This window comes from Eublepharis macularius, chromosome 5 (genome assembly GCF_028583425.1).
Source record: "Eublepharis macularius isolate TG4126 chromosome 5, MPM_Emac_v1.0, whole genome shotgun sequence".
Lineage (NCBI taxonomy): Eukaryota > Metazoa > Chordata > Lepidosauria > Squamata > Eublepharidae > Eublepharis > Eublepharis macularius.
This window is the reverse complement of record NC_072794.1, coordinates 117,484,078-117,502,092: the sequence shown is the minus strand read 5'-3', so window position 1 is coordinate 117,502,092 and position 18,015 is coordinate 117,484,078. Positions and strand designations below refer to the sequence as shown.

General features: G+C 41.2%; 1 protein-coding gene across 2 annotated transcripts in view; it reads left to right on the top strand.

The window, feature by feature from the left end:
- Positions 1-17,053, top strand: part of CD34 (CD34 molecule) — a 36,196-nt gene extending 19,143 nt beyond the window's left edge. For both annotated transcript variants that reach the window (XM_054981577.1, XM_054981576.1), the window contains exons 4-8: positions 1,423-1,503; positions 10,182-10,317; positions 11,111-11,160; positions 12,989-13,150; positions 15,126-17,053. In XM_054981577.1, the coding sequence (XP_054837552.1) occupies positions 1,423-1,503; positions 10,182-10,317; positions 11,111-11,160; positions 12,989-13,150; positions 15,126-15,317 (621 nt within the window). In that variant the 3' untranslated portion in view covers positions 15,318-17,053. The remainder of the gene's footprint in view (positions 1-1,422; positions 1,504-10,181; positions 10,318-11,110; positions 11,161-12,988; positions 13,151-15,125) is intronic.
- The last annotated feature ends 962 nt before the right edge of the window (positions 17,054-18,015 follow it).

Below are 18,015 nucleotides of genomic sequence, written 5' to 3'. Positions count from 1 at the left end.
CCATTACATGGCACTCAGATGGCTGGGTATGGTATGGTATGGTATGGTATGGTATGGTATGGTATGGTATGGTATGGTATGGTATGGTGATGGTTATGTTCCAGGGTGAGCATTTTCACAGCCCTTATTGGTTGCTGCTGCTGCTACTATTTGTTTTCTGCTGGAACGTAGGAGTTATTACATAGCCTATCAGAAATGACTATTTCATGATTTCACTGAGGCCAAAGGAAACGAATGCTGATGGAGGGTAATGCTTTCTGAGTAGACATTGGCTTTTCTTTGAATCACATTTGTTTGCTGTGATGTATATCTATTCCTAGCCAACTATTCACCTTTTTGTACAAAAAAAAGACCTAGTTTAATGAAACTTGCAATTGCTGATTGGGGCTATGAAGGTGTTCCAACTGGTATGAAAGAAGATATTGGAGAATTTTGCAGAAGACATTTTGTTCCCTGGAGTATTCTTTCTGTGAAATAAATATGTGGCATTGAACATTTAATGCATCCTAGCCCATTATTTTTAATGGATGAATTTCCAGCTCAGCCATAAAACTCCCCTATGCATGTGGACTCATCTCTTAGCTTTGTTTTTTAAGTTACAGTTAGTTCACCTTATGTTCACTAGTGTTGTGCCTTTCCTTATTATCTGAATCCTGTTCTGTTAACTGCAACAAAAGTTGGGATGATTTCGAATTTCGTATTCCCCTCATTTTCCCCTTATGCAGATTAAATTTGTGATTTTCTATTTTCATACCATAATCTTTCATAGCAAATTTTCCTCAAAAATACATATTTTCAGCATTATTTGATAATACCCCAGCATACATATATTAAATGAGTAATGTACATTGTATGCATAAATTGCATATAAAATGTCCAATAGGTTTGCACAATACAGAAAAATCTACTAAACTAGTAGATAGTAGCAAAGAATTTAAATTGTTGACAATCATATAAAGTGTTAAAAGAAACAAAAACGGAATTTTCACTCATTCCAATGTAAATTAAGATTTTCCATTAAGAGGGTTTGTGTGGTGAGTGCACTCAAATCAGAGTTCACTTATGGTGACCTCTGGTGGGATTTTCATGGCAAGAGACTAACAGAGGTGGTTTGCCATTGCCTGCCTTTGCAACCCTGGTCTTTGTTGGAGGTCTCCCATCTAATTACAACCAAGGCTGACCCTGCTTAGCTTTTGAGATCTGACCAGATCAGGCCTTTTGGACACCATATTATCTGACTTACCACTTTTTTTTTGAGTAGGCATAGTGGAGTGGGGTGTTTGAACTGTTGGATGGTATAAATATTAAGGGCACTTTTATGGTAATACTGTCACATGACTGTAGAAACAACTGTTACATGGTTTCTATTTCTAACACCTTTCTTTTTGAAATGATAACATGCAGTTTTATTCTGTTTTCTAGGGCAACATTACATGCTTGAATATCAAGCAAGTGACTACTTCACAAGTAATATGCTTGAAGCTCAATGAGGTCTACTCATGTGTAAGTAACATCCAGACAGCAATGAGTGGACAAAGGTTGGGGGCAGAGCCTGTTGCCCTAGTTTAAGAAAACAGAACTTGGTTGTAATTTGCTTTGTATAAGATACTGCACTACCTGTTAACTTGAAGTTCTTTGCAGCAAAATCCCCAGGCAAACCTCTTGTCTGCCCTGCCTTTCTTGCTCAGCATCATCTCCTGCCATCCACCTAGCTGAACCTATATTCTAACTTCCAGACCACTACATGTAACCAAAATAAACTTCTTTCTTTACTCAACAACAACAGTCTTTCTTTAAAGGGGTGAATGGCATACTGCTTGCTCTTAACGCACCTCTCAGGGCCAAGCTACACATGACGAATGACACTTGAACGGCAAGTGTATTTCTCCCTGTTCACTTGCCCTCCACTCAATCCACTTGCCATTCAAGTGTCATTCGTCATGTGTAGCTTGGCCCTCAGTCTATGACCTATGTAATTTGGGTTTGTAGATTATCATCAGTTGGTTACAGAAATGATGATTAATTTAGACTGAAGGAAAATTATGGTTCACTAGATTTGCGGGAAGCAAAGCTCAGTCTTCACATCAAGCTAAAGACTTGCTAGAAGTATGTGGGGATCCAGTTGGTGTGAAATAAATGTCATAGCAATGGAAGAGTGACACTGGATCTACATTAATACTGAGTTCTCATCTTCTATCTTGTAACCCCCCCCCCTGTCAAATAGCATTTAAGGAGGCCTGTTTACATATGCTGGAAACAGATCAACGAGAATCGTGCCAAACAGCTCCTGAAATAAACTCCCAAGAGAGTTTATAGCTGTAACACTACAGCCACCTAGTGGGTAATGTGAGTAGAAAAACAAATCACATGCAGTTGGGTGCGCTTAACGCATTTGGTCTCATGATGATCCCAAAAAATCAATATATCTACTTTTCAGTCTATTTATCTGTTAATTGGTAGGGTCTATTATATCAGTGCTAAGAGATATGAAGCATTTATTAGTTTTGATTACAAAAATATATGCATTGTTAAGTGCATCCAGCTTCCCCAGGTGGTGAGAATTTACAAGGGCTATTGCTTACCTGGGTTGGTTCCTTTCAGAGAGACAGAGCACTGAAGGCTTATGGCATTTTGTGGCATTTGCTTTATTTACAAATATACAAGCAAAGCACAGGCAAAGACAAACAGGTATCTCTACAGGGCAGCAGATCCCCAGAGGCAGAGTCCCCTAGGTGTTCCAGGCAACTCTCAGTAATGGCTCTCTTGTTCTTTCTCTCTGTCCCTTCCAGCACCAAAACTGTACTTTCTCTTCACACAGATACACACCTGCCTCCCCTCTCCCTTTAACTAGGCAGGAAGATCATCTCTTCCAAGTCCTGATGGACTTGAACAAAAACATTTCCCAGCACTCAAGGCCCATTAAGGGGAGATCTCTATCATTAAGAAACATTACCATTTATTCTAGGGTTGCCAGCTGGCAGAGGGGGGGAAAAATAAAATTAAGAAACGGCCATTGGCGTCACATCACTTCTAGGAAAACCCAGAAGTGATGTCAGATCTCTCTAGGAATTGACACCTTATAAAATTTTTCAAAGTTGCAAACTACTGTCTTAGTTCATCTCTGGCTAGGAAAAGCTTCTCTGGCTTCTCACTGTATCTCAGCTGTTATATACTGGGAAAACTGATAAGTGTGTCTGAGTTATGACCAGACAGAAGGCACCGAGGAACTTCTCCATTTTCCTGTTGGCTGTTCCTTGTAAATTGGTTTACATCTCTGTTTAGAACAAAGGAAACTCTGACAGTCTCTCAAGAGTTTTTTTTTCTTTTCCACGTTAACAAAACCCAGAGCAATTATTCCTGAGAACAGTTTGACAGGATTTTATTTTAAATCCTCTAGCGTCCAAGGCATAAGATCTTCTGTGCTGGATAAAATTCAATGTGGTGTAGCTGTATTTTAAAAATTGTATAAACAGATCAAGATTTTTGGAAGGAAAAAATAGGGGGAAAGGAGTGGAAGATAGCAGCAGTGAGAAGCATGAGAACAAGCTTATGAGGATGTCCACAAACCTCTGCTGCTCACTGCTCCCACTACATCTGGGCATGAGGCACAGATGGTCTCTGAGTGTGTGTGAATTACCTGCATTGTGCAGGGGGTTGGACTAGATGATCCTGGAGGTCCCTTCCAACTCTATGATTCTATATTTCTACATCTGTAATTGCTGTTCCTGCTCCTTTTTCCCTATCACAAAATCATTGACACAACAGCAATTTTGTCAGGGGACCCTTTCCCCTCATTTTCACTTCCTGTCTGAGCTACACTGTAATATTACAGCTCAGCTCAGCAGGGAAATGAAGGGGGCTAAAATAGGGAACTGAACGTAATACAACAAGGACCTGCCCCACTCCATTTTAAAAATGGAGCTAAGCCCCACCTCTCCCTCCCCGCACCACTTTGGTGATTATTAGTAGAGCATTCAGATGTATGCTTCACCTGTAGCCACCACAGTTTCCCCTTTAAACTTGAGTAAATCAGATTTTGTTCTCCAGGTTCTCCTGCAAACACCACAAGTCATGATTGTAATGAGCACAACATCATATGGACATCCCCCTTTAATCTGGGGTTTTCCTGCATTCCATGCAAGGATAAATCCTTGTGTGGAAGCAGCCAAAGTCTAGTTTATTTGATAAGACAAATCCTATCAAAACTTTCCCATGAACCAACCTTATCTCAAGAATATGTAATCTTTCAATGTGGGTGCCAGTTCTGTGCTTAGTGGGTAAATACTAATGTTCTCTTGTTTTGCTTGAAGATGGAAATCTGGAGCTTGAAAATAACAGGAAAAATGGGCAAAGAACATTTGCCAGATGACTTAATCCTTTCAGAAACAGCTGTGTTTTCCATGTTGCAACTTCCCCAGTGGACATTTGGGAGCAATTTGTTTACAGTTCTCAGGAATCACTTGCCACACTGTGAGGAAAGCACAATGGTGGGGATAATGCTAACCATATATAAAAAGAGAAGGAGGATAATAAAAAAAACACAAGAACTTGGTTATTGCACGTGAAACTAGTAACTGAGACTGTATAGTACAGTGGCTAAGAGACTGAGCTATTTGAATCAGGAAGTCTCTAGTTCATGGCTTGCCTCCATCATGAATTTATTAGAAAGCAAGCTATTATTTCTCAGCTCTGTGTCAAATACAGGGATAATCTTACTGAACAACATTTCATGACTCTTGTAAGGATTCTGAGACAGTAAATGCTTTGAAATTCTAATGGGTGATATAAACAGCAACAACTACTTCTGCTTTTGCACCTGCACTGTGAAAGTAACCCTAAGCAGGTCTGTTCAGAATGGGACTTACCCCACAATAAGAGTTCTCGGGGTTGTACTGTGTGTCCATTCCTGCTCAGAAGAAAAAAGTGAAACAGTCCCTTCCCATGTGGGTTGCATTCTATCATGTTAGACAGATAAAAAGCAGGGATAGAAGAAGAGTAGCAAGGATGGAATTTGAGAAAAGTAAAGGTAGAGCAGCAGATAATATCAGACTTCGGTAACCCAGGAAAAATAAATAAGGCTTTGGACCTAGTGAGCACCATGGCAGATGGCTTTTAATAAGAAGTCATTTGGAGAGGGGAAGTAAGAAAAACAGAAAGTTCCACCAGTCTAGATAAGAGAAGACCAGAGAGAATGGCCTTTCCCAATCAAAACATTATGCAGCCGAACAAACAGCCAGGATCAGACAGTTACCGACTGGGAACAAATTTAAAAAGGAAGTGCACAGCATCACTTTCATATAATCCATTCATTCGTTGTCTTTTTTCTAAAGTTCTGCTTGGTCCTTTTCCCAACAGGATGAATATACACTGTAGTTGGAATATACCTTTGAATTAAATTGCCTTTGAATCACAATATTAATTATAATTTTATATATATTCTCTTTGTCCTTCATCTTCTGTTTGGCTTGAATCCAATGTAATCAAAAAGTATTTGGAGGAGCTTTCTGGATGGCTTATCAATATATAGCTAATTCTCAATGTGGCCCCATCTGTGGATACTTAAATTCGGAGATCAGAGCCCATGAACAGACAAGAAGTTCTTCCTACAAACCCGAGAAAAGCCCCAAGTTTGCAGAAAAATCTGATTCACACTTGCCTAACTGACTCAGTTCTGGCTGCTTGTTACTGTTCAACAGCAGCCACCTCACAAAAGCTGGTGTGGTGTAGCATTTAGAGTTTCAGACTAAGATCTAGGATACATACGGGTTGTTGTGAGGATAAAATGGAGGAGAGGAGACATAATGACATAAGCTGCTTTGGCAGTGTGGTGAAAGGTAACGTATCAATGCAGTAAATAAAATAATAAATATAACCGAAGATAGAGAGCAGATAGAATGTAGTTTGGTTGGTGTGTGGGAAGGAGAGAAGAAAGCAGGGAAAGAGGAAGATATTGAGGCTGCCAACAGGAGAGAAAGAGGAAATAGTGGGGAGGGGGATACAGGAGAAAGAGAGGTGCAGCAAGCTCTTGTGAGTTCTTCAGTGTGAAACACCCAGCCAGCGCACACAACTCAGCCAGAGTTTCCCCTGGAAGAGGCTACCAAATGGAGGGAAAGAGACAAAGCAGAAGTGTGTGTGTGGGGGGGGGGAGAAATAATGGTAGGTTGGCTGGTGGTGAGTAAGAAGGAGAGAAGGAAGCAGGAAAAGAGGAATGGTTATGAGGGACTTTGGGGAAGGAAAAAATGGAATTGGTGGGGGGAGAGAAAATAAGATGCTCCTCACAAGTCCCAGTGGGTCCCCCATTTGTCAATGTATCTAATTTTCATCATGGCCCCATCTGTGAATACGAACAAAAAAGATATTTTTACAACCCTGAGAAAAACCCCAGGTTTCAGAAAAATCTAAAAATAAGGGATTAAAACTCCCAAAATAATTGAAGCAGTGCCTCTACCTTTTAAAAAAGTGATCTCAGTGACCATTGTGGAGGTTGCTAGGCAACCACAACAACATTGTCCACCTTCAAGCTTTAGTTTCCATCAGTAAAAGGCAGGGTGAGGGAGTAGGGACCATTCCAGGATATTTTGGCCTCCCACTTTACCTCTGCTCTCCTGCTCTAGAGGGAGGAATCATTGGGTTCAGGCCCAGTAGCAACCATTGGGTACTTGCTACCATGAGATCACTTTAGTTACCAGGTGACTTGATGCCACATCACTCACCTGGGCCCAGCCACAATCTCCACACAATTTAAGCAATTTATTTTTATTTTATTAAATTTATATTCCATTCTTGCCACAAGCAGCCATGCAGTGGCCAGTAGCCACCACACAACTCACCTGAGTGACCTTTGCAGCTTAGTCAGACTTTTCCCAGAGAGGAGCTGCCAGGGAGAGGGAAGGAGGGACAACTGAGAGCCAGATGTTCTAGTGGTTCAAATGTCAGACTATGACTTCAGAGACCCAGGTTCAAATCCCACTCTGCCATGAAAGCTTTCTGGGTGACCTTGGGCCATCATTTGGACTTGGGTGACATCAATATGCAGATGACACTCAGTTGTATCTGATGATGGACGGCCAGCCCACCTCAGCCCCAGATGTCCTGGAACATGCTTTTGCAGCCGTGACTGGTTGAGGCAGAGTCAGCTGAAACTCAACCCAACAAAGACAGAGGTCCTGTAGTTGAACCACGGGGGATTAGGTTCGGGACTCCAGCTCCTGGCCCTCAATGGGGCACCGTTAAGAGCCTGGGGGTGATCCTGGAAGCCTCCCTGAAAATGGAGGCACAGGTCACAGCAGTTGTCAGGTCCTCTTTTTTCCATCTACAGCAGACCAGGCAACTTGTCCATTACTTGTCAAGCCATGATTTAACTACGGTCATCTCTAGGCTACATTACTGTAACTCGCTCGATGCAGGGCTGCCCTCAAACCTGACCTGGAGATTACAGCTGGTACAAAATGCAGCAGCGTGTGTTATTATGAGAGTGCCAAATAAGGCGCATATAACACTGATTTTACGTGAGCTGCATTGGTTGCCAGTGGAGTACCGGATCAGATTCAAAGTTCTGGGTCCAGCGTATCTATGGGACTGTCTCTCCCCAAATATTCCCCCAATCAGTGGACAAACAGCTGTTGGTGGTCCCTGGCCCCAAGGAGGCTTGCCTAGCCTCAACTACAGCCAGGGCCTTGTTGGTCCTGGCTCCCACCTGGTGGAATGCTCTGTCTGCTGAGATCAGGGCCCGGCAGGACCTACTATCCTTCCGCCGGGCCTGCAAGACAGAGTTGTTCTGCCAGGCACATGGCTGAGGCTGGGCCGCCGCCAGCCTGAAAAAAAGGGGTGTATAAAATCTTAACCCTCCCTGTGAAGGCTGTCCACCATCCTGTTTTAAATGTGTATTAATAGAAATACACTGCTGTTTTAATGATATTTTAATGTAGATGAATTTTTATTGTATTTTAATATGTTGTTATCCTCCCTGAGCCCCACCGCAGGGAGGGCAGAATAGAAATTTGAAATAAATGAAAAAATAAATAAATAAATTCTCTCTCAGCCTAAACTATCTTACAGGGTTACTATGAGCATAAAATGGAAGAGAGGAGAATGATGTAAGCTACTTTGGTTTCCCATTAGTGAGAATGGTAGGGTATAAATTAAATAAATAAATAATAAATAAAAGGGAAGACTGGGGGCAGATAAAAGAAAGGTTGGCTGATGAGTGTGAAGGAAAGAAGGAAGCAGGAAAAGAAAACAGGATGCAGGGGCTGCCAGGAGGACAGAAAGAGAATGTAGTGTCTGGGACGATATACAGGGGGAAATAAAATGACTCCCCCCCGCCCACCTCCTTGTGGGTTCTCTGTTTGTTGCAGTCAAATTCAGATGTAATGTTTACTCTCTTATGGGTCACGGGGAGGGGGGGAATCTTACTCCAGTCCTACCTCTCCACTGAGCAAAGTTTGAAGCCTTTTTCCAGCCTAACGAGATTTCCTCCAACTTCAGTAGTACTTCTGTTGCTAGAGGAAGGAGGCTGGAAGAAAACTCCTTGGAAGATAGTTGGATTCACCCCAGAGTCTGAAATGATCCAAGGAACGGGAATTTCATGTGAGAATGATGTGGCTCTCTAGATATAAATTCTAGATTCCTAACCTGTCACAGCTGTGACTTTTCATTTGTTGCTTATCTTGGCTGAATTTATGCCAGGTGTCATGTCCCACCCCACCCCCGTTGCCAAATTTTGTTCTGTCCTAGAAACAGAACATGGATTAGAAAGAATGAAACTATCAGCTATACAGCACAAAAATACTAAGAAATCTTTTTTTAAAAAAAAACTACAGAAAGATCTTTTCCTGGGTCTTCCAGGAATGTATGAGCTACTCTGCAGGAGCCAGCAAGCTACTGACTTACATAAAACATGAAAAACTGCTCAGCATTCTCAAACCTGCCTGCCCATGCTAGAATGGTTGTCTTACTTTAGAATATTTATTTTTAGTTCCGTTCTAGCCAAGCTTGGCCCTGATCCCAACCCAGAGGACGTGTATATATTGAATCCCAGAAGCTCCATCCTGTTTGAAACACATATTGGTCAAAAGGAGGAAAAAGCTTCACCCTCTGACTTTCTCTCCCATCTCCTCCCACTTAACAGTCATAATTGTTTGAGAGAAGAGGGCTCGTTTTATTTAAATCACAGTGTGGGAAGACTTTATCCCTTGTGAAACCTGTGATCCAAAACAGCCATCTCAAACACTCAAGGCATTTCCTAAACAGGAAGGCCAAACATTTCTTTGTTATTTCCCTCATCTCCTGCCTGGTGACAATGAAAAGGGAGGTGATTCTTGCTTGTAACTTCAAAACAAAAAGTCTGCCTTCTTAAAAGGGTTACAGTTTTACTGATCAGCTTCATAAAATTAGACTTGTAATATTGTTGTAACCCAACAATATTTTCAATGGATATGCACAGATTTTAACTGCCTTGACAAATGCTTAGAGTCTTTTTTATAGTTTACCTTTTATTGTCACCTGCAGGGAAGCCTTATCCTGTTCATCCATTGCAGTTGCCATGGTACAAGATTTGCATTACCATGGATAAAACAGCATAGCTTTCCAGGTGTGAAACTCTTCCCTCATTTGCTATCAGTAACTGTAAACCCAACCCCAATTTCCATGACATCCTGGTGACTAAATAAAAGATATTATTCCACTGAAACAGAGGTGGAAAACTATTTCAGTGGAGGGTCATAGCCAGGAACATGGCCTGTGCCACTGGGCTATTGTCCCTTGTTCCTAATGAGTGAATTGTTCTGCTCCTGCTTCACTTCAAGCAACCCTGTGGCAATGAAATCCACAAGCAATTGGCACTGAGGGAAACAATGTTCCCTTCATGGCTGTTTCCACACATCTTGGCATCACACAAAACTCACGGAACAACGGTGTCTTTCTGGCATGATATCTGGCATCATCATGCCATGATTCCAAAATCGTGGTGTGATGATGTCAGAAATTGCACTGGGAAGATGCCCTCATTCCCTGAGTTTTGCATGATGCCGAGACGTGTGGCCTGTGTTAGAAAGATTCTTGAGCACTGCAAAACTCCATGGTAGTCAACTTGCCAACTGATATTTATATTCTATAATAAAAGCTAAAGAGAAAGCCTGACATCTGTTTTAATAGCTCCTTTTTTCCTTGGCCATTTGTAGCAACAGTTTAAAGAGAAGAAAGGTGAGCACTTTAAAAACGTGATTTGTGAAAAGAAGGCAAATCAATGTGACATCAAACTGGCAGATTCAGAGTTGAAGAAGGAATGCATACTGTTGGTTGAAGTTAACAAGAAAGGTCAGTGAGATCATTTACAATTAACAAGATATGAATTTACTAAGTTTTTAAATTCATTTCAAGGTCTGAATGGCTGGCTGTGACTGAGGAATTTCTGTTTCAGTCTGTGTGGGTTTAAGATATTCTTGCTTCACCTTCAGAGTGGAGGGTGTTGAGTTGTTGACCATCAGATGAAATGCAAGTACACAAAAGCAAAATGTATTTTCCAGATGGGCTTTTCTCAACAATTATTGCTCCCTCTCTGTGGCATCATCATCTATGTCTTGCAAAATGAGGCACTGAAATTCTTCCAGTCATGACTGTATCTCACAACCAGTATTTCCTGTTATGTTACAATAAATACCCTAGCATTAAACTAAAGCTGTATATGAAGAATATGTGAGTGATGGCTCTGGGGGTTGCTGCAAATTGTTCCTTCCACCAAGCAGCCCACTGCAGTTGTTATTCCTTGCAAATATCACTCACATTTCAGTATGTATTGTATTGCACTTTTTTTCTTAGCTAAGACACATGATGCCTAAAGATTACATAGTCACTTTGGGTAGGGATATGATTGTACAATTCTACACTGACTATCATGCTCACTCACATTACAGATGTATTCTGCATGAACAACAGTCTCAAAGACAGTGTGAGAGAGACTCAATACAAATTTTATTTTCATGTATGAAAATGCATGATGCTTTTACAACATCTTCCACTTTTTCCAGTAATGGATGCCACCAAATATAACAGATGGAAATTAATTTAGTCATGTAATTAACCCATCTTTTTATTGTTTTGGAACCTGCAGGTGCGGAAGCATTAGATGCTTTTCTACAGAAGCAATCTGCTTTGAAAGAGGTATGAACACTCATGGGAACTAGGATAGGAACAGTATCTGAAGTATTTTTAGAGTTGTATGAAACGCCTTAGGATGTACTGTCTGTCAAGGAAGTTGTGTAGATGTATGGATCAGGAACCTAAAACGAGGGTATTAACCATGTTCACACCACTGCTGGATGAAACCCTGGCAGACCAAGCGACAATTCATTGTATTTACTATATTTTGAGATAGTCCAAGATAGAATTTCATTTTTTCTAGTCATCAGTAATATAGGGGACCTAGAATTCTGGGGATGCCATTTAAGAAAACCTATTCAATGTAAGTGATTTTCAGGAGGTTTTGCCCTGGTGGGCTGAAAATCTGTGTGGCCTCTTGATGATGATATTTGAAACCATCCTACAGGCCTACATACAGACATGCACAGCCATGACACATACTATACATGCCTGCTTACCACATGCTGGCTTACTGTGTGTGTGTGTGAAAGAGCATTTGTATACAAATTATTTATTAAAATTCTTATGTTTTGCCTTTCCCTCTATTTACAGAGGCTCTAATTGGTTTAAAAATCACCCCTCCTTTTACTGTACAGATGGATTACATGAAATGATATTCAGAGAGAGAGAATTTGGAGACCCAGCATAATGTAGTGGTTTAAGTGTCAGTCTGGGATTTGGGAGAAGCAAGTTTGAACCCCCACTCTGCCATGTAAGCTTTCTTACAGGAGATGTGGGGAAGAGATCAAAATAAAAATCACTTAACAGTGTACAAGTTATTCTTTAAACTGATTTAGGCCATTTTAAAAAGGGGGAAATGGCACTTAGGAGACTTTTTTACAATTAAAAATTAAGGGAGTGCAAAAAAAGTGGGATTCAGAAACAAAGTCATCTGCATCAGATTCTTTAATATCAGAAGTAAAGCTACATGCATTAGGGAATCCATCTGATAGTAATTTCAACTGGTTTCCATGGGAAATAAATTTCTGGATGCAACGTTCCCTCCTGTTATTTAACTGGGATGAAATTTTGGGGGTTGCATGCTTCACCCAAAGGAGCATCTCTCTCAAACTTCAGAGATATGGAAGAATGGGTGCTTATTGTGAAAGGAATTCAAGTTTCCATTTGCAGAGCAGACACAAGAAAGTGTAAGTTGGGAACATGAGTAAGCTTTCTTGTTCTTGGTGTGTGGGTTGAGTCTATTTTTTACATAAGTGGAGGTTTAGGGGAGCAAATCACACACACACACACACAATCTCACTATGCTCAATTTCTTTCCCTATAGCCCGGCAGATGTCCCATAAATGTTCAGGGGAAAATAGACTTCAAGCACCTGAGCAAGTTGTAAGATCGGGAAGGGTTCAGCTCCACTGACCCGTACAATCCAGTTTTGTTTAAAAACAGGCATCCCCCACAACACACACCCAGTTCTGTTATCTATGAACAAAAGTGATAGTTTGTTCCCTACAGGAGGAGGGACAAATAGTGGGGGTGGGGCGGAGAGAGATTTGTATTTAAAAGGTGCAACTACTTCGTGCTTTTATGTGAAATGTCAGACATTGTGACAGCTAAAATCCTGAATCGGCCATTCTCTGAGTCAAGTTTCCCCTCCAATAGAAGATCTGATCTTCTATCATAACTGATTTCTCATGTTTTGTCTTCTTTGGTGTGGGTCAGACAGAATGAGGCAGCTACTTCTAGAAATGGTCTACATTTTTCTATCCATCCCTCCTTAGAATTAAAGCTGAAAAAAGAAACGGAACTGAGTATTTTGGATTTAAATAGGAGGCCCTAAGAATATAACATTCTTCCTGTTTATTATATTTTTGGCTCTGTTTTGTCTTTCCAGCTAGGGATACATTATGAAAAACAGGCCATTGAAAATCACAAGAGCTATACTCGAAAGACGCTTATTGCCTTGGTCACCTCTGGTCTGCTGCTAGCATTTCTGGGATTGGCTGGATACTGCCTTATGAAACGACGGAGCTGGAGTCCCATGGGAGAGAGGCTGGTTAGTGCTTATAGCTGGCAAAACAAGTAGAGAGAGCCCCAAATTGTGAACCCAATGTGAAGGAAAGAATGTCAGATGCTTTCTAGGGAATCACCACTGACTAAGACTTTCCAAATACCACTAACAATCTCTTCTAACTGTCAGGGCACATTAATGGAAATGAGAAACAGTGTTCCCATAGGTTCTGTATACCAAGAATATATCTTACTAAGCTTGGAAAAGGTTGAGGACTCTGTAACAGTGGTACTATCAGTGACAGATGGAAGTCCAGGGCCCCAGTTCATGTGTTCAGCAGGGGGATCCCAAAATTAGGCTGTAGGTCTGCATCTGAAATATACATTACCATCTAAGGCGGGGGCATAAAATCAGCATGTAATTCTACTACTGTCCTATAGTTCCCAGAACAACAGCACAGTATCTGCATTGGAAACAAAACAAACATAGTCTGTAGGTAATCTCTCTTGTGGAAAACATTTAATATTGAACTGCTATTGCACTATAGCATTCATTTGGAATTAGATTTTTCTATGAGGACAAGAGAATCTAGTTAAGAATGATTGCTATAGCACACCAATGAGTGGATGAAGCTTTCTCCACTTCTGGTAATATAGGCTGTGTACCTCTTAATTGTGGGAAATACATATAACTATTGTTTTCACCTTTAATGCTTATTTTTACTCAGCAGTAAAATCACATGTCATGGAGACCTTATTTATTCCCATACTATTAGGTTTTTAAATCAAGTTCTACAATCCCCTTGTATTTCTGCTGTATTAATGGTTGTTCCTCATTATATAGCTAACAGATTATGACAATAAAAGACATGAAGAAAGAACATATCTTCCTTGATGCATTTGTTACCTTTTAATTTCTTTTTGCTCTGTCTTTAAGGTTATGTGTACTCATTCTGAAAACCTCCAGGTTTACATCCAATTGCCACTACAGTTATAGTTGCATGTTTATGTCTTGGGATGTTCAACTGTTGCTACATAAATCCAGCAGTAGAGAGTCTAACTGCATATTATAAATCTGTATTCTTCAAACTCCTGACGCCCTCTTCTTTAATAGCAACCGGAGAAGGGAAGTTTGGAGATGCACCAAGGAAGAGGGCCCTTAATAGTTCTGTACCCATATCCACTTCAACTCCCTTCTCTAAACAACTCCCTCCTCTAAACAACTCCTCAAAAGTAATCTCCAAAGAGAAATGGCATTCTGTGAATAACTGACAGAGCAATTCTAACAGAGTTACACCCTTCTAAATCCATGGGCTTAGAAGGGTGTATGCTTAGGATCACACTGTGAATTTCCCTAATTCCCTTCACGTTGTATGGAGGGTGAAAGTTTGTTGAAAACATGAACTCTATGGATGAACAATGTCTATGTGAAAGGACCAGATTCCTGGTAAAAAGAACAGCATGTACAGTTTGTGAAGGGTCAGAGATCTTTTCATCTTTAAAGCTAAATTATAGCTTTGTAGAGCCTCAGTTTGCACTAGGGCTGTACAGAGAGGATAGAGGGAGTTTAAGCCTTCTATCCCTGCCTGTCTTTGCTGGTTGAAACTGCCCACCACTGATATAAGCTATTTAAAGGGTGGGGGGAGATGAACATTTGACTTGAAAAAAAACTAACCTCCTTTGAATACGAAACCTGGGTGCACCAGACCAGGGTACAAAGCTACTTCTGTTACAATCCTCAGGCAAACCCTCTTTTGTTTACTGTCTTTCTTGCAATGAATACAGTTCAATTTTATTGAAATCAGCCATTGACAACTATAAGAACTCCCTTATCAGGTTCTTCAGTTTTCCTGTTTCACACAAATAGATATCACTACCTACTGGAAACTTTCATAATAGAAGAAATGCCCAACTGAAAGGACTAGTGTTCCTTTCCTGTGTGGAATCTGAACCAGTTTGTTGCTCATTTTATGTCTTTGCCTAATTCTTCATTTTGTTGTTATTTATGCCCCCTCATTTAGGGTGAAGATCCATATTACACAGAAAATGGTAGCCATGGCAACACTGTGATCTCTGTGGCTTCACACGAACAGTCTGATCTGCAGGATAAACAAAACCTCAATGGAGGGACCCGGGAAAACGGGACTGGCCAGCCAGCCTCAAAAAATGGACAGTCATGCAAGCCCCATGTTATTGCTGATACTGAACTGTGAAAAATGCCATGGTCAAAAGCCTCATTAAAGTAGCTTGAAAGAACAGATTAGAAGCGTAGAGGAGCCAGGATGCAAAGCATATTATAAATGGCATCATAATCTTTTTTTTTTTTGCAAACATCTCAAAAAAACAGTTTTTAAAGTATACCTTTTTCAAGAGCTGCCACAGGACTAGCTGTGTACAAGTTTTCATTTCTTTAGTAAGCTACTTCAGTGGGATTTCTTATCAGACTGGGCATGTATCTTCTTTGCTTTTTCTATTTCAGACCCAAGTGAGATGTGACTGGCCTTCATAACCATCCAAAGAAAATATAGGGAATTTTGTCTGGAAATCTAGATCAGATTCAACATTTGTTAGGACATTGTTCAACAGCTCCAATGCTGGAGGAGAAAGAACTTTGATGTAAAGAGATGTAGCTTCAAATGAGTAGTGGAACATTTCACACTTGGGTCAGTAATTCTGGCTCATGGGATTGTCCTTATGTGGTACAATGAATCACAGTGCATATGAATCCTATGCATATCTAGTGAGAAATAAGTCCCGTGACCATCATCAGTGCTTACTGTCAGGTAAGTATGTATGGGAATGCACCCTCAGTCTTGTAAATGCTCCACTGCATGGCCATAAACACATTTTGAATGTTTCAAGATGTGAAGACTTGCCTTTTAGGTGAATACTGATACATTTATTAGACTAGTTTACCAAGTTAAACCACCCAAAAGGTCAACCTGATGGTTAAAAAGTATCAAAACCCTTTTGTTATTTCTACAGTTGGGTTCTACTTGGCATTCTTATACTCAGCTCAGAAATCTCTCCCTTGCCTTCTGCTTTTTGTGTTGCATCAATCTTAACAATTTACTGGCAGCAAATCCACGACCTATCAGAAATTCATGGATTACCTAATCTGGCAATCCCTGAACTACATAGAAAAAGTTCTTTATTAGATTCCCTTCTCATCACAAAGCTAAGTATCAAGTATGGTGAGACAGCTTCCAAAACCAACACTGAACTGCAGCAGGCAAGTGGCCTGAAATTGCAAATGTCACTAATGTGTTCTGTCTGTTCATGAGGTCTCCATGGGGACTCAATTTTCATTGTTCATGTAAGAACAAGCAAATAAAAGCAGTGCCACAGATAACTTATGCTTGGCTGAAAGGCAGACAACTCAGTCCTTAAAAACTTCAGCCTTGATCCTATTCATGTTTAAGTCCAATTGAAATGAATGGGACAATGTACAACTAAATTAAGTCTCATTTATGTGTGATAGGATTTAAGCAAAACTAACAGTGCAAGCCTAAACAGAATTACACCTTTCTAAGACATCGATTTAAATAGATTTAGATGAGTGTAAATCTACTTAGGATCATACTGTAACTTTCTTTGGATTGGGTCTTTGAATGTATACGCGTATAAATCTAAGTTGCGGCTTTAATAACTTTTGGTATCTCAGGTTCTGTGGATTGGTTAAACCCGATACATTCATTGTACCTTTTACTTGCCCTGCTAAGAAGCTGTTTCCCCAATTTGTGTTTTATTACCCTCCCCATGTTCAATGACATTTTAGGGTTTTTTTTAACCACTGTATGTTTTTTGGTTATGTTGTATATAGCAAAGTACCAAGAATGTGATTAGGATTTGAAATGAATTATTTTTTGCACAGTCAGCATGGGTATTATTGCCTGCATTTAAACCTATGGACTATCATTAGGAACAATACATAAAATTCTAGTATGAATTTGAGGCCCCCTTAATTCACTTTCAGACTGTGCTACCAATAGAAAGATATGGTACAATGTGTTCAAAAACTGGTAACTAGACATGGGCATGAACGGGGGGGGAATGTTCGTTGTTCGTTGCTGACAATGAACACGAACAGATGAACAGTAATGAACATGTCCTGTTAATGAACATGTTCATTGTTCGTGGGGGCCAGAACACCTCCCGTTGGACTTAGAGAGCCCATATTCACAGGGAGTGTTCAGCAGGCTCTCCTCCAGCCATCACTCAAGTTTGGTCAAGATTGCAGTACGGATCTTGGAATTATACATTCCCAAATCCGACACCCCCAGGAAACTCCCATTCGACACAATTGGAGCCACCAGTTGACTTTGGCCCCGTGTACAAATGGTGGACTTGAAGGTGGGCCACCTCCCCTCTAGGGGGTGGGGGGTTGGCCACTCGTCGGTGGCAACCCCAATGAGCCTGCCTGCCAGGCCTCCCAGAGGCTACTTTCTGCAAAGGTATAATGGTGGGTGATGTTGGTGGATGCCAGGCCTGGCAGGCTGTGGAGGTGGTGGCAGGCTGCCTCCCCTCTAGGGGGTGGGGGTTTGGCCACTCACTGGTTGCACCCTCCATGTGCTTGCCCACCAGGCCTCCCAGAGACTGCTTTCCACCACGGTATAATGGTGGGAGATGTCATCAGACGCCGGGCGTGGTGGGCTGGGGGAGGTGGTGGTAGGCCCACTCTGCTCTAGGGGGCAGGGGTGTGGCTGCTCACCAGAAGCACCCCCCATGTGCCTGCCCACCAGGCCTCCCAGAGGCTACTTTCTGCCAATGTATAATGATGGGTGATGTTGGCAGCCACCGCATAACCAAATGACCCAGCAACAGTCTGCAAAGAAAACCCACCAGCAAGACATGATGGCGTACACAGAGGCCTTGCTCACACAAACACACACCCTGGTGGGTCAGAGACAC